The following is a 16,912-nucleotide window of genomic DNA, read 5'->3' as shown; positions in this document are numbered from 1 at the left end:
AGATGTTAACTGATGGACTGGAGTGCTGTGGATTATTGTGATGTTTTATCAGCTGTTTGGACTCTCATTCTGACGGCACCCATTCACTGCAGAGCATCCATTGATGAGACACTGATGAAAAGCTACATTTCTCCAAATATGTTCCTATAAGAGTCAACCTAAACATTTCTGTGCCACGATATGTTAGAAACAAATTCCTCTTTTGAGTATATAGTTCCCCTTTCTCTGATTGCGGAGTCCTTTTACCAAAAATAGTTTCATCAGAATGTCAAATGAGCCAACTGAGCTTCACAATAGCTCTGTTTGTTTTACTCACATGTCAATGTTGCTCGGACTGCTACGCTTGTCAGTGAAAGTTTCTGTTTTGCAGCACACAAAAGCAGTTCCGAGTTTTGTGCCGACTCCCTCTGGACTATAAATGAGCGCATGGCATCTAATCTAACATAACATCTACAGCCGCTCGGAGTGAACGGCGCTGTTTGATAACCATTGTTCTTGGTATAATGGTGGTCTGCTTCTGTAGGCTTGTTGAAGGAAGGACACGTGGTTCGCCTGCCATATGCAAGAATACTGCTATTGAGCAACTGGAATTCTCCTGAGCTTTAAGGCCCTAAATACAATACAAAATAAAGGAAATCTCCTATAACCTAAAGTGTTTCAGATAGTCTGATAGGAGAGGGGGAGAAAACAAAGGACATTCTTGTAACAATAAAATTATGCAATTTTCCAGTGAAAGTAATGGAAGTGATTTGCATCAAGTGACTGGAAATATCAACAGTATTACATCACAGGTGAGACTGCGGCTATTTTCATGCTGTTTTTTCTTTTACCCACACAACCAAAGTAATATTTCCAGATGAACTCTTACTGGACTGAAGCAGCTCGGCTTTACTTGATTCTCTTTTAGAGAAGTCAGTGCGTCTCAAATCTGATCCTCAGGATCTTTTGAGGAGCGTTTGTTTCCAGAAGCTTTACTTTCACTGTTCCTCAGCGGAGGAATGATCTTCACAAGCCTCCAGAACATCTCGCTTCTTCTGAGGAGCCTTTATTACTTGATCTCTCAGTCACTGCATTATTTCATTTCAATCTCATCTTACTAAGATATATTACTGGAGATATAAAGTGACGACTGATATTAAGATCATTTTATGTCAGTACCTGGTGTACTGTTATGAAGATCTCATTGATTTGCATTACAAGCATCAGAATTTCATCACTTTTGCCAATATTAATATCAGCATCAGCACCAAATTGCATATTTTTGCTTAGTTTGAGTTTCTGAATAAAAAAAGTTTTTCCTCAATATTCTCACTATATCAGACTATATTATTTATAAAAAACCTGATGTATCAAATATATATAAAAAAAAAAAAAAAAAAGGTTTTACAGGGTTAAGATACATTTAAACAGTAAAATAGAAAGCACAAAATGCTGGTTTCAGCTAGTTGTATTGTTAAAGATTGTAAGTAAATGGAAATTACTTTTATTTTTATGTGTTAAAAACATGTGAAGGTCATTGCCGGCAGGCTAAATAGATAGATAACTAAAACAATAGAGCTTATCTTTTGTTTTGCATCACTATCTGTCACCTTTTATCTCTCCACCCAGCACACAGCACCCAAATGAACTCACCCATTTCCCTGACCCCCTTTCAATAAATATTCACCCTTATCCTGACAAAAAGAACATCAGTTGGATTTTAACTCTGTGGAATTTGATTAGTCTACTTGTGGACTTTGTATCAGTTTGAGAAATAGATTTAAGAATCAAAGCAATGCGGGCTTACCAAACATCTTCATGTGACTAAAAAAAGATTGTGAGTCATGTTGACCAATCTTTTGTCATTTTGTAGCATCACAAATGTGGTCACTTATATGAACTGTCAGACCAAATATGGAAAAGTACAGAAGCCCATTTTCACCACAGAAAAAAATGTAATTCTGACTTTATATCTGGCAATTCAGAGTTTATATCTCGCAATTCAGAGTTTATATCTCGCAATTCAGAGTTTATATCTCGCAATTCAGAGTTTATATCTCGCAATTCTGACTTTATATCTCGTAATTCTGACTTTATATCTCGTAATTCAGACTTTATATCTCGCAATTCAGTTTATATCTCGCAATTTAGAGTTTATATCTCGCAATTCAGAGTTTATATTTATATCTCGCAATTCTGTTATATCTCACAATTCAGAGATTATATCTCGCAATTCAGAAGTTTTTATATCTCGCAATTTAGAGTTTATATCTCGCAATTCAGAGTTTATATCTCGCAATTCAGAGTTTATATCTCACAATTCAGAGTTTATATCTCGCAATTCAGTTTATATCTAGCAATTCAGAGTTTATATCTCGCAATTCAGTTTATATCTCGCAATTCTGACTTTATATCTCTCGCAATTCAGAGTTTATATCTCACAATTCAGTTTATATCTCGCAATTCAGACTTTATATCTCGCAATTCAGAGATTATATCTCGCAATTCAGAGTTTATATCTCACAATTCAGAGTTTATATCTCGCAATTCTGACTTTATATCTCGTAATTCTGACTTTATATCTCGTAATTCTGACTTTATATCTCGTAATTCAGTTTATATCTCGCAATTCTGACTTTATATCTCGCAATTCAGAGTTTTATATCTCGCAATTCAGAGTTTTATATCTCGCAATTCAAGTTTATATCTAGCAATTCAGAGTTTATATCTCGCAATTCAGACTTTATATCTCTCGCAATTCAGACTTTATATCTCTCGCAATTCAGACTTTATATCTCTCGCAATTCAGACTTTATATCTGGCAATTCTGACTTTATATCTCTCACAATTCAGACTTTATATCTGGCAATTCTGACTTTATATCTGGCAATTCAGTTTATATCTCGCAATTCTGACTTTATATCTCGCAATTCAGAGTTTATATCTCGCAATTCAGAGTTTATATCTCGCAATTCAGTTTATATCTAGCAATTCAGAGTTTATATCTCGCAATTCAGTCTTTATATCTCGCAATTCAGTTTTATATCTCGCAATTCAGTTTATATATCTCGCAATTCAGAGATTATATCTCGCAATTCAGAGTTTTATATCTCGCAATTCAGTTTATATCTCGCAATTCAGAGATTATATCTCGCAATTCAGAGTTTATATCTCGCAATTCAAGTGTTATATCTCGCAATTCAGAGTTTATATCTCACAATTCAGTTTATAATCTCGCAATTCAGAGTTTATATCTCGCAATTCAGACTTTATATCTCTCGCAATTCAGACTTTATATCTCTCGCAATTCTGACTTTATATCTCTCGCAATTCAGACTTTATATCTCTCGCAATTCAGACTTTATATCTCTCGCAATTCAGACTTTATATCTCGCAATTCAGAGATTATATCTCGCAATTCAGAGTTTATATCTCACAATTCAGTTTATATCTCGCAATTCAGAGTTTATATCTCGCAATTCAGAGTTTATATCTCGCAATTCAGAGTTTATATCTCGCAATTCAGTTTATATCTCGCAATTCAGAGATTATATCTCGCAATTCAGAGTTTATATCTCACACATTCAGTTTATATCTCACAATTCAGTTTATATCTCGCAATTCAGAGTTTATATCTCGCAATTCAGAGTTTATATCTCGCAATTCAGTTTATATCTCGCAATTCTGACTTTATATCTCGCAATTCAGTTTATATCTCGCAATTCAGTTTATATCTCGCAATTCAGAGTTTATATCTCGCAATTCAGTTTATATCTCGCACATGTTTCAGAGATTATATCTCGCAATTCAGAGTTTATATCTCGCAATTCAGAGTTTATATCTCGCAATTCAGTTAATATATCTCGCAATTTAGAGGTTTATATCTCGCAATCAGAGTTTATATCTCGCAATTCAGAGTTTATATATCTCACAATTCAGAGATTATATATCTCCGCAATTCAGAGTTTATATCTCGCAATTCAGTTTATATCTCGCAATTCAGAGATTATATCTTGCAATTCAGAGTTTTATATCTCGCAATTCTGACTTTATATCTCGCAATTCTGACTTTATATCTCGCAATTCAGTTTATATCTCGCAATTCAGAGTTTATATCTCACAATTCAGAGTTTATATCTCGCAATTCAGTTTATATCTCGCAATTTAGAGTTTATATCTCGCAATTCAGTTTATATCTCGCAATTTAGAGTTTATATCTCGCAATTCTGACTTTATATCTTGCAATTCTGACTTTATATCTCGTAATTCTGACTTTATATCTCGTAATTCTGACTTTATATCTCGTAATTCTGACTTTATCTCACAATTCTGACTTTATATCTCGCAATTCTGTTAATAAGCCCCAGGACCTTTTATTTTTGGAAATCATTTCTCAACCACCTTGGTATCCTTTTGTGTTCTCCAAGTTGTGTATTTGCATGTTTAACTACGGAAATGGATGCGAGGGTTATAACAAAAAGCTTGGGACAAATTGGAACCCTGGACTCTGGGCTGGACGTCCCTAGAGACTAAACAAGCAGTGTTCCTTACTCTCCAGGCGCTCGGGCCGGCGGGCGGGTGACTGATTAGAGCACGCGTGCCCAGACATGTCCCTATCGGTCTGGCCGCCGGCCAGTCAGTGGGCAGCCCACCCTGGTGTTTGATCTGGGGGTTTGGCTCCAGCCAGTCCCGGCATTGTATCCCAAACAATGCACCCCAGACCTACTGAACTCCATAAACATATCCCTTTGTGGGCTTTTCCTCGAACTCAGGGTGGGGGACACACGCTGCCAGGAAGAGGGACTCCTATCCAAAAAAAGACCGCTGTGCCTCCCTCGCTGGCTGCTGACTGGGCATTCCTGCCTTTAACCTCCAGGGAACAGTCAGCTTCATAAATTCACAGGCGACTGGATCATAAAAGTGTGCAACTGCATGATGAACATAAGTAGTAGTCAGCTGTTTATAATACATATATATGTATATATAGAAATATATATATATAAAAATGTTGTGTTTTATTGTTAAGTAATTATATTATTTATATTTATGTCTTATTTATATCTTCTATACAATTATTAATATTTTGAAATCACTTTTATTTTTATATTTATTATTCATATATATACACACACACACACACAGTATACTATATATATATATATATATATATATATATATATATATATATATATATATATATATATAATAAACTGAAATAATAAAATATTAAATATTAAACATATACATACAGTATTTAAAAATGATGAAATATTTTACTTAGATTAAGTTAAAGAACTAAAATAACTAACTGGAAATAAATATAAAATACAACTGAACTAGCACTAAAAATAAATAAATAAAACCTAAATAGCAGAATAGCAATGTAAAAAAATATATAAATGACAAAAGCACATAAAATAATTACTAATTAATAAACTTTTATATAAAAATAAAAGCAAAATATTAATAAATGAATAAAATATGGATAAAAACTTTAACAGTGCATAAAAATATTACAATCATTAATTTTATTATCTATATATATAATATTATTATAAATTCTGTATACATGTAATTAAATTTTTCCGCTGTATACTGTATGTCTGTATTAAAAAAGAGTGCTGGGGGGGGGGGGGTTTCCCATTATGCAATGTAAATTTAAGTGACAAAAATCACTTGAACCTCCCAGTATTAAGTTTTTGTTACCTATAATTCTTTCTTCATATGGCATATTTGTGTAGTACAGTAGCTCAGTAGTGCAAAACAAATGTAGTGTTCTCATGCAAATCAAATTAGATTTTAAGTGGAGAAAGTTCAAACATAACTTTACGCCTCATAACACTCCCGTTTGGAAAAATAGATACATAAAGTTTTGTTTTTTTTAGAGGAATGGAAATCCAAAGAGATTTGTGCTATTGCCTGTGGCTCAGCGGTAGAGCATTGCATCAGCAGTGCAAAAGGTTGTGGGTTCAATTCCCAAGGAACACACATACTGATTATATATATATATATATATATAAAAAAAATGTATAACCTTTTTTAGATGAGAAGGGAAATCTGCTATTAAATAGAGAGTTTTGCGAGAAGGTCCATCTTAATATTTACAATAGAATGATTAGAGCCGTTCCAGTTACTTTGAGATTTATGGTTAAAGAAGACATTGTGAATTCCCAAGGTTCCCCAGAATTGAGGCAACTTTCCATAGAAGGTTATGATTTTTTTTTGAGAAAGAATATAATAGAGTTATTAGAATTATTATTTATTTTTTCTGTTTTTGGTTATGCCCAACCAAAGCTAAATAAGATGTGTTACATTCTGGAATGTGGTTTTGTACCTTGTTTGATTGTAAAGTAAAATAAATAAATAAATAAATAAATAAGTGGAGAAAGAAGCCGCAACAATGACTCCAGGTCTCCAGGTGTCGCTGTCGCTGCGGCTGCGCATGCGCAGATCACACCATCCGATCAGCTGACCGCGAGAGAAGCTTTTAGAAACACTGGAGTGTCATTATGAATATCAAATCCTAAAACGGCTCCTTTGAAAATTATTTAGTCGAATCTATCGCGCAATCGTCGCGTCATCTCGTTCACGTTGAAATCAGGTAAGCTCCGCTGGAGAAACGAGTTTTAAAGTCTGTTTGTGCTCGTGCAGATTTAGCTGTATTCGCTAGTGTGGATTAGAGCTTCATCTTATGTTTATGTGACTCATAATTAATTACGTGCGTTTTCAGGTTGTTAATTGATCATTAACATCTTGAATGAGTCGTAGTGCAGATCTGAATGTAGCTGGTTTGTCGTGTTCTCTTGTACTGTATGTGTTTATGATGAGATGTGTGAAGCATCGGCAGCCTGATATATAAAATTATAATCAATAACAGCATCAGAGTATCAAACATATGATATCTGATGAGATTATTACTCTGGTCGCTCACTGTCCAGTCAAGGTCAGTCTGATGCTTCACCTCGTGACTGTCATTCATTCATTTTGAGGAAATGACCCAATCAGGTTATGTACAAAATTACATGGATGTGCACAGATTTATGTTTTCTGACAATAAAAATATATTGTTCGCATTATTTATCAAATAACATGACAATTTTTTCAAAATGAAGATGTTCAGTTTAAAATGTAAAGGGAAGTTATGTATAACAGGGACCTATATACAAAAACTTGGATTTAATTGAATAAATATTTATAAATTAGTAAATATGATATTTTTTTTATTTTTTTATTAATAATGAAAATATTTATTAATCATTATAAACGTTTCTGGTTATATATTTAATCGGGGAGATATTGTTTTTTGTATATACCTTTATTATATATATATTTATTGTGTGTTTGGGTCTTTTTAGAGTAAACTTTACAGCAATGAGTAGAATTTTAATCTTTTAATTCGTATGATTGATATCTGACATACACGTGCCAGAAATCTCTATAAAATATAATTCTTACCCCAAAATAATAAAACCTAAAATTTGAATTAAAACTACACTTTTATTTTCCAAAAACATCTAAAATAATTTTATTTTAATTTTATTTTCTAGTGAAAATGTAATTACATAAAAATCTTTTATTAATGAAAGTTTTATTGCATTTTCTCCATACTGTCTGAATTTATTTTAATGTCTGTAAACACTACATTAAATATCCTTGTTAGAGTTGGTGGTGCAGTATGAAGTTTGCACATTTCATTGAGTATATCAATAATTTCTTTCTGCTTTAGACTCTCCGTTTCTCGCTCCTCAGCAGCCATGACCGAGTTCTGGTTGATTTCTGCTCCTGGAGAGAAGACCTGTCAGCAGACATGGGACAAACTAATGACGGCCACAACTCGTGCCAACAACCTCTCCACCAACAACAAGTTCAACATTCCCGATCTCAAGGTCACGTTCTCTTCCTCTTCCTCTTCCTCTTCCTCTTTTTACAGTCTGAGCGGAGCAGCTTCTTGAGCTTTATTAGCGTTACCGATTTCTTCTTTATTGGCATATTTGGTTGTTTTCAGTGGGGTGCCACAGTCAGGATCTGGAAGTAAAAACTAATGTGTTTTCTCCATTGGGAAACGGATATTTAACTATAACTCATAAACCTTATAAAGACAAAACTACTGTGAATTTCAGGGCTGTTAATCAATAGTACATGCTTTTGTTGAAAGCATCAGTTCACTTTTGTTTGGTAAATAATCATATTTAACAACTGAATTGTTGTGAAAACTACATTACCCATGATGCTGTTCAGAAAATTCCACCAATCAAGGAAGTCACTGTGCGCAAATTGCAGCAAAATATGCATATTATATATATAATATGCATATTTTGCAATAAACCTGTTTCTTTAGATATAATAAACAACTCTAAATGAATAGTTTAGAAAAAATATTGCAAAACACTTTAATTTTGATGATCCCTTTTGACAGTAAGTAACGGTTGCACCTACATGTTTACTAACTCACATTAGAGTATTAGTAGACTGTCTGCTTAATATCTTTGTCATGGTCTCCAAACAGAAATTCTACTGACTATAAGTAACTTTGCAAGTAGATGTTGAATTATTCTAACCCTACGATTCTACTAACGAGAATTAGTAGACCTATAGGTGCAGTGATACTTATAGTTAACTGAATGTGTTAAATGGACCGTCAGAATAAAGTGAAATCAAAAATACTTGCTGCGGTTAAAGTGGACGGGAGATAATGGACTCTATTGCAATCTCAATTACAAAACTGTCAATACAACAATTTGTTTGCGTCATTTAAAATGTTCGCAGTATCTTTAAAGGGTATTTTGCATGCACGATTCCTCTGACTGCAACTAAAATAAGCTTTTTCAGAGCAAATGCATAAGTCTCGTTCCTATCACCCTGCTGGCCGGTGTCTTCTTGACCAGTCACTTTCCGCCTGACCGGATGAGAACAGAGGCGGCGCCACTCTAAGCGCCGGCGGCCCCTGATGTCTCTGATCAAATCCAGCATGGCTGCGTTTGTATTGCTTCATTATACCGGATGCTGATCAAAGTGTTTCTCTTCTCTTAACGCTGCAGGTCGGGACATTAGATGTCCTGGTGGGGCTGTCTGATGAGCTGGCCAAGCTGGACGCTTTTGTCGAGAGGTAAAGCTGTTTTTCCCTTTCTCTTTTTTTTTTACATTCAGCACCGCAATTTCAATGTAAACGTTTACATTTTTCATGCAAAATGAATATTCACAGTGTCTGGATGTTTTAAGGATATTTTTGTGTTTAATAAGATGCTATGGGTGGTTGCTAGGGCGTTGCTAGGGTGCTTTCTATCCCAAATAAACAGGTGGATCTTGCCTCCCAAGCCTCCATCTTTAGGCTTTCTAGATCTCTCATTCAAACTCAGCATATGTTTTTTTTTGGGGGGGTTTATTATCCGTCAGATGAAATTCTTAAACTGGAATCATTCTTAGACGTAACACAAAATATGTGGGATGAGTTATGCACCAAACTTTAATACTTAGCGCTTTAGAGTCGCTCACTATAAATATGAGCAGTACACTTTAAAAATAATTTTTGGTAACGCTTTATTTTATGGTGTCCTTGTTACGTGTACTTACTATTATAATAACAACGAAATATGCATAATTACATGCAAGTAACCCTAAGACAATCCCTAACCATATAGTAAGTACACATAGTAATTAGTATTACTCAAATGTATGATTACGCTGTAACAAAGACACCTTAAAATAAAGTGCTTCTTTGAAGTTGTACATAAAACAAGGATTAGTGAAGTATTTCCAAGAAACTACAAGAGATTGTTTGAGTATTCCCACTTCAGAATTTCACGTTTAATTCAATGAATTTACATTTCTTTGTAATTGCTTTGCTTTGTCATTTCTGAATGATACCAAGTTTTTTCAGGGTAGTAATAGTGATGCTCGACTATAATAAAACTCATTTTAAGGCCTTTCTGCTTAAAAGAATCAAATATCTTGCAGATTTGAGTTGTTGTGTTTTCAAGCGACGACATATCAGTGTCCAGAATTCAGTCAGAACTCCTTACGTGTGTTTCTTTACTTTTGTGCGGTGAGGAATCTCATAGAGGTGAGGTTCTGCAGAATCTGCCTTAAATGAGTTATTAGCAGTTTGGTGACGCGCTAGCTTCCCTTTTTGCGATCATTTTTAAACTGCATGACTTACAGCTCATCCTTAGATGTGAGATTCTTTTTTTTCCTGTTCATTTAAAAGTCAAAAATGTTCAGTTTTGCCTTTAGCGTCGATAAAAGATGGTCAAAGCGTGCTTCGGTAATATTACTTCCTGTCAGCCTTACGTTCTTTTAACATAACAGCAGGAATCAATCCTGAGCTGCATGCACAGAAGTCATTTTGGAGCATCTCCAGACCATGTGTCTGATATATTACCCGTATTTTTTTTTTGCTTTGTTTATCCTGAATATTCTCACATTTTCTCAAAGCTTTATTTTGATGTTATCAGAAGCCATTATGCTAAATGAAATTTCAGTGTGATGTTTTGATGACTTCTGTGTCTTGGAGAATGTCCAATCTTGGAGGATTGGAGAGAGTTTTAAGAGGACTGTGATGTCCTTTGATGTCGTTCACAGTGTGGTGAAGAAGGTGGCTCAGTACATGGCCGACGTGTTGGAGGACAGTCGAGATAAAGTGCAGGAGAACCTGCTGGCTAACGGAGGTGAGTCACTGGTGTCTGTGGTATGAAATGATTGGACGCTGTTGCCGGTTTCGTTACATTAGTTCTCGTTTTCTTTGTTGTGTTTTAGTCGATCTGGTCACCTACGTCACAAGATTCCAGTGGGACATGGCCAAGTACCCGATCAAACAATCCTTGAAGAACATTTCTGAGATTGTATCCAAGGCAAGTGGTCTGATCCAACGTTTCGATGTGAATTTTGGGACTGAAATCTGCACTGACCAAACTTTTAGCACTCGTTGCTGAGAGTAAAATTAAAGTCACTGCAACATTCACAGTGTTGGTAATATTTGTCCATATTTGATATAAATCTCAGCCTTATTTATTATTGATACAGCAAGTCTCACAGATTGACAACGACCTGAAGGCTCGAGCGTCAGCCTACAACAACCTGAAGGGAAACTTACAGAATCTAGAGAGGAAGAACGCGTGAGTAAACTCTTTAATTATAGGGGTTTTATTTCATGGTTATTATTTAATTATTTGATTTGTTTATTATTTGAGCTTCATTCATTTTGTAGTAACCTGGACAACATTGATTTGTTTTAGTGCATTGATTTTTTTTTAATTCATTGAATAAGCACTGAATATATGATGCAACACTTAAAAAAAAAAAAAAAAAAAATGGAATGAATTTTTTTTTTTTTTTTTTTCATGGAACACAAGATGTTTTAAAAAAGAATATTCACAGAGCTCTTTTCCAGATAACAACTTATACATCTGTCAAATCCAAAAAAGTAGTCCAAAATAGTCATAATTTCATTGTTTGGGCTAACTACTCCTTTGAGAAAATCAATTAAAGGATTGACTTTGAGAGTCATGGTTAGGGAAGCATTTTCCAGTGAACCGGTGTGATTTTTGTGGTCTCACCAGAGGGAGCCTGCTGACCAGGAGTTTGGCCGATATTGTCAAGAAAGAAGACTTTGTGCTGGACTCTGAGTACCTCATTACTATGCTGGTGGTGGTACCAAAGTAAGTGACATATTCCAAATTTGGAATCTGGGCGATTTTTCCGATTTTATCGATGAATTCAAATGTAATGTTTTGCCAAAATGTGATATTTTATAAATCGAAGAATCAGAATTTGAATAGAAATCTTACCTAATGTTAGAAGCTGGTATTTTCTTTGTTTTTACAAAACATTTATAATTAATAATGGTCTACTGGTGTTATTCTTTCATTCATTTCAAATTGCCTTGACAAAATTGCAGTATTGATTGTTGTATTGATTATTTCTGAACATATGATACGTTTAAGCTAAGTTTGTACAATATGTGCCTTCATAATTCACGCATCTTTTCTGCAAAGATATTTAAGAAGTGATTTGTGTTGCATTTAATCCATGTTGAAATCATGTGTGCTGCACTTGGAAAAGTTTTCTTTAACTAGTTAGTTAATGAAGAAAATTTTAAATTTTTATGTTGAGAAGTTTAATGTAAAAAAAAAAAAAAAAAAAAAAAAAAAAATCAAGGATTGGTCAAACTTTCAGGAAAATAAAAATCTTTTTTTTTTTTTAGATTTTATTTTTTGCCATATCGCCCAGCCCTAATTCCAACACACAAAAATTAGCCTCTCTGAACATCTTTTTAAAGTTTTCTCATGCACATACTGACTGCAAGTTTTCTAACCCTTCAGAACAAATTATGCTGACTGGCAGCGCACTTACGAGACTCTTTCAGAAATGGTGGTGCCACGATCTACAAAGTAAGAAACTTACAACAATTTAGATTTACAGTATAATTCTGGAAGTGTCTTGCTTGTCTAAGGAATCATGCACCTGGTCACAAGTCACAGAATAGAAATGAAGGAAAACTGATCAAGTACTAATAAGAACATGCTGTTTTGCCTTTAGATAATGGAATAGATAGTGTCATATAGGTGGTGTTTGTTTTAAAAGGTGTTCATTTAAAAAATAAAGCAATATATGGGATTTGGGGAAAGCTGACGTACTAAATGATTTGTTAGAAGTAGGTTTTATTTTAGGAAAAGGTGTTTTTTTGGTTGGACTATGGTTTGTGGTTGGCCTGTTTTTGAGTTGAATATGTTTATTAGTTGAATGGTGTATTCTTTGGAATGCTGTTTACTAATGCACCAGAACAAACAGACACCATTAAGTGTGTTTAGTGTAAAATGAAACATGATAGGTGTTTTGTTAATCTCACTGGAGATTGTCATTACTGTTTTTTTTTTTTTCTTTAATAAGTATAATTTAAAGGTAGCCCAACAGTTACTACCGTGATGCGTAAATGTTGTGCAATTCCAATATTTTTAATGCATTAGACTAATGAGAATTTTCCACATGCAAAATATAATTCTTATTTATTTTGAGTGAAATATGACTGGGACATTTGTGTCGCTGGGGTATATTTGTAGCAATAGACAACAATACATTGTATGGCTCAAAATTATCGATTTTTCTTTTATGCCAAAAATCATTAGGATATTAAGTAAATATCATGTTCCATGAAGATATTTAGTAAATTTCCTACGGTAAATATATCAAAAAGTAATATGCATTGCTAAGAACTTAATTTGAACAACTTTAAAGATGATTTTCTCAATATTTAGATGTTTTTGCACCCTCAGATTCCAGATTTTCAAATAGTTGTATTTCAGACAAATATTGTCCAATCATAACATCAATGGAAAATGTATTAATTCAGCTTTCAGATGATATCTAAATCTCAATTTCAAAAAATTGACTCTTTTGACTGGTTTTGAGGTTCAAGGTCACATTTGAGGTTCTCCCTGCTAGCCAGTACTAAAATACTGTTATTTTCTTGTTTTGAGGTTTGATTTTTGATGTTTATTGTGGGCGGTTTGTTTTTTTTAGGACCAGGAGAGCGGCCTGTTTAGCGTCACGCTCTTCAGAAAGGCCATCGATGGTTTACGGCTGATTTCAGGGGCACCGTGTGGTCATGAATCACCGTTCAGATGACTGAGAGAATATCCGGATTAAGGATCTTAATGCCTTAGTCATCCCAAGTGTCTTCTTCACAGGTTCATGCTCCGGGACTTCCAGTACAACGAGGAGGAGATGAAAGCAGATAAGGAGGAGATGACCAGACTCTCAACTGACAAGAAAAAGCAGTTTGTATGTATCTTCAGAGCAGCTGGCATGTTGCGTCATCATTGTTGGATATTTTTAACTGGTTTGTACATGTGTCGTCTGCAGGGTCCACTTGTTCGATGGCTGAAGGTGAACTTCAGTGAGGCTTTTATTGCTTGGATCCATATCAAGGCTCTGAGGGTCTTTGTGGAATCAGTGTTGAGGTAGCGACACTCTATTTAGGTTCTCTGAGAGCTCGTATCACGAGGAATCAAACTTTTCTTGGATTTTCTTTCGAAATAAGAGTTCATTGAAATAAAAGTTCATACCGCGTTTATTGAAACGGAACTTGAAAACGTCTCATTCTGAACTTCTACAACTTGCTGATGTCAGCTAGATGAATACGTGAACAGTTTGAACGCGTCACCGCTAAATCACCATCACCTGCGTTCAAATGGAGTGGCATTTAATAGACAGAGCCGTAGTTCACTGGCAAGCTACGCAATATCGTGTTCATTATCACAGATGAATCACCTTCGATAATGAACGCGATATTGCGTAGCTTGTCAGTGATCTACGGCTCTGTATATCAAATGCCACTCCATTTGAATGCAGTTGATTTAGCGTTAATCATGGAACTGGCTTTACTGACGAAATGCGCGTGATAATCGCATGCGATATATCGCCCAGCCCTAACTACAATAAAATCAGTGATTTGCGAATAAAAAAAAAAAAACTCTATTTTGCTAAATAGGCTATATGCACTATATTACATATTCATTATATTTTTACTTAACCCGTCATCTTCATTATTTAATGTATGATAGAAAAAATCAAAGTAAATACATTTTTTATTAAGTTTAAATTTGTATTGGAGTAGAAACGTAATAGTTATTTAAAAGTTGACATAAAAACTGCCTTGTGTGCAATTTCAGATTGTGTTTGAGTGTTGATTATTACATAAATTTGATTCGTAAATTTATTATTAAATAAAATGTTTTTGATTTTCAGCTAAACAAAAACGCAGTTTTGGTAAAAAAAAAAAAAAATTGACATCTTTTACGTCAACTATTTAAAAGTTGACAAAAACTGCCTTGTGTGCAATTTCAGATTGTATTTGAGTGTTGATTATTACATAAATTTGTAAATTTATTATTAAATAAAATGGTTTTGATTTTCAGCTAAACAAAAACGCAGTTTTGGTAAAAAATAAAAATAATAATTTGGCGTAATAATTTTAATAGAATTACACAAACTCAATTTTCGGTTTCAATCAAGTGCATCTTAAATTTTTTTAATTCTGTTTTGGCCCAGAATTTTCATATCAGTGCATCGCTCATTTAATTTATTTTTTTTAAATTCTAAACAAACAGATATGGGTTGCCGGTGAACTTCCAAGCAATGCTGCTACAGCCCAACAAGAAGAACATGAAGAAGCTGAGGGAGGTTTTGAACGATCTTTACAAGCACCTGGACAGCAGTGCAGCTGCCATTATCGACGTAAGCTTACTTTCGGCCGCAGGCTATGTTTTTGTGTTGTGTGGTTTAAATACATGGAATTATTTCAAGGAAGTTGTTGTCATCTTTTCCCTCTTCCAGCAATCTGCCATGGATATTCCTGGCTTGAACCTCAGCCAGCAAGAATACTATCCCTACGTGTACTACAAAATCGACTGCAACCTGCTGGACTTCAAATAGAAGAACCGCTTTTAACCACGTGCCCCTCCTTTTGTTTTGTGTCTGTGAATAAATCGAAGTTAAATTAAACTGTATCTCGCTAAACTCTAGTCACCCCGCCATGCATGCGCATTCATATTCAGAGATACTTCTCCATCGTCATCCAATCAGTGACGCAGGAGAGTATCTATATCTGCCGCCCATAGTACTTTGTTTACATTTTTGTTTTTAAAGAATGTTATTGTGTTATCATATGTGCAGGTGAATGAAATCATGCGTTTTAAGTCATTCCACTCATGTTTTGTGACGTGTAGTAGTTACATCTGATGTTAGTGGTAGATATTATTGTGTGCGGACAACTGTGTTTTTAACCTTTATTCATAAAATGAATCGGTGGTCCATTTCAACAAACAAAAAATGATAGGAAAAATGTGTTACAAAGATGCAATATAAATGTGATGTTATGTACATTTGGTGTTTAAAGAGTTATATGTGCGAAATTACTGTGTCATGGTACCAAAATATAAAATTATTAAAAGTACGTAAAAAAAAGTGTTTTTTTTTTTTTGTAAAACACATTTACCAACTAAGTTTGCATTTCCCAATCAACATATAAAGTGCAAATAAATTTAAATTTAAATTTAAAAATTTAAATTTATGCATTTAGCAGACGCTTTTATCCAAAGCGACTTACAGTGCATTCAGACTATCAACTTTTACCTATAAATTAAGGAAAGAAGGTCAATTGCAATTCAAATAGCTCATTGCTCGTTTAATTTTAAACCTTTTAACAATTCAAGTTAGGGTGAGAGACTTTTTAAAGTATAAATACAGCTTAAAAAGAATATATTACACAAAACAAAAGCAAACATGCATTACATGCCTCTGTAATTATCTCAACATTTAACGTGGAACAAACACTATAAAAATAATGAACATTTAAATAAGGTGTTTTGAATTATTTGTTAAATTGGTTATAAGAATGTCATCAATCCCATATATTTTGTCAAAGCCAGATGCTTTTTTTTTGTCTCTCGAACCACTTTTTGTTTCATATTTAAGGTATGATTTTCTTAATTTTGTCACAACCTGTTTTGGAAAAAAATATGAGAAATATCCCAAAATAAATCAATAAAAAGCAATATTATTTTACGGAAGCATATTAAAAGGTTAGATTACCCCAAAAGAGAGTTCTGCCGTTATTTACTCACCCTCATGTGGGTCCATGATTTTGGAGACAAAAGGAAGATGTGTAACTGTCAAGCTCCAAAAATTACCATAAGTAGTCCATACAATTCATACACAATATTCCACATCTTCTGAAGTCAAAAAACAGATTTGTGCGAGAAACAGACCGACATTTAAGTCATTATTGTTCAGGTAATCTTTCCCTCAGACTTTTAAATCTGGCGCACTTTTGGTTTACGCGCGAAAGTCGTTTACGTAAGCAAGAGTCGCTCAACACCATATAAGGAGAACAGGACACTACATTTTTTTATTTTTACACTTTTATTTACATGTTCTT

At 34.1% G+C, this 16,912-nt stretch overlaps 2 protein-coding genes across 2 annotated transcripts in view; one reads left to right on the top strand and one right to left on the bottom strand.

The window, feature by feature from the left end:
• Positions 1-16,912, bottom strand: part of LOC109051680 (fatty acid-binding protein 10-A, liver basic) — a 677,383-nt gene that overhangs the window by 474,712 nt on the left and 185,759 nt on the right. The gene's annotated exons all lie outside the window — the stretch shown is intronic.
• LOC122140056 (V-type proton ATPase subunit C 1-A-like) lies at positions 6,409-15,935 on the top strand. Its single transcript, XM_042741795.1, has 14 exons — positions 6,409-6,580; positions 7,706-7,865; positions 9,018-9,085; positions 10,558-10,643; positions 10,732-10,826; positions 10,999-11,090; positions 11,535-11,633; positions 12,297-12,365; positions 12,397-12,409; positions 13,495-13,553; positions 13,638-13,755; positions 13,837-13,934; positions 15,084-15,210; positions 15,310-15,935. Exons 2-14 carry the CDS (start codon positions 7,734-7,736, stop codon positions 15,406-15,408), a joined length of 1,155 nt encoding a protein of 384 aa, XP_042597729.1. The 5' UTR covers positions 6,409-6,580; positions 7,706-7,733; the 3' UTR covers positions 15,409-15,935.

This window comes from Cyprinus carpio, chromosome B16 (genome assembly GCF_018340385.1).
Source record: "Cyprinus carpio isolate SPL01 chromosome B16, ASM1834038v1, whole genome shotgun sequence".
NCBI lineage: Eukaryota > Metazoa > Chordata > Actinopteri > Cypriniformes > Cyprinidae > Cyprinus > Cyprinus carpio.
Note: the sequence above shows the minus strand (reverse complement) of the source record. Positions and strands in the feature narration are given on the sequence as shown.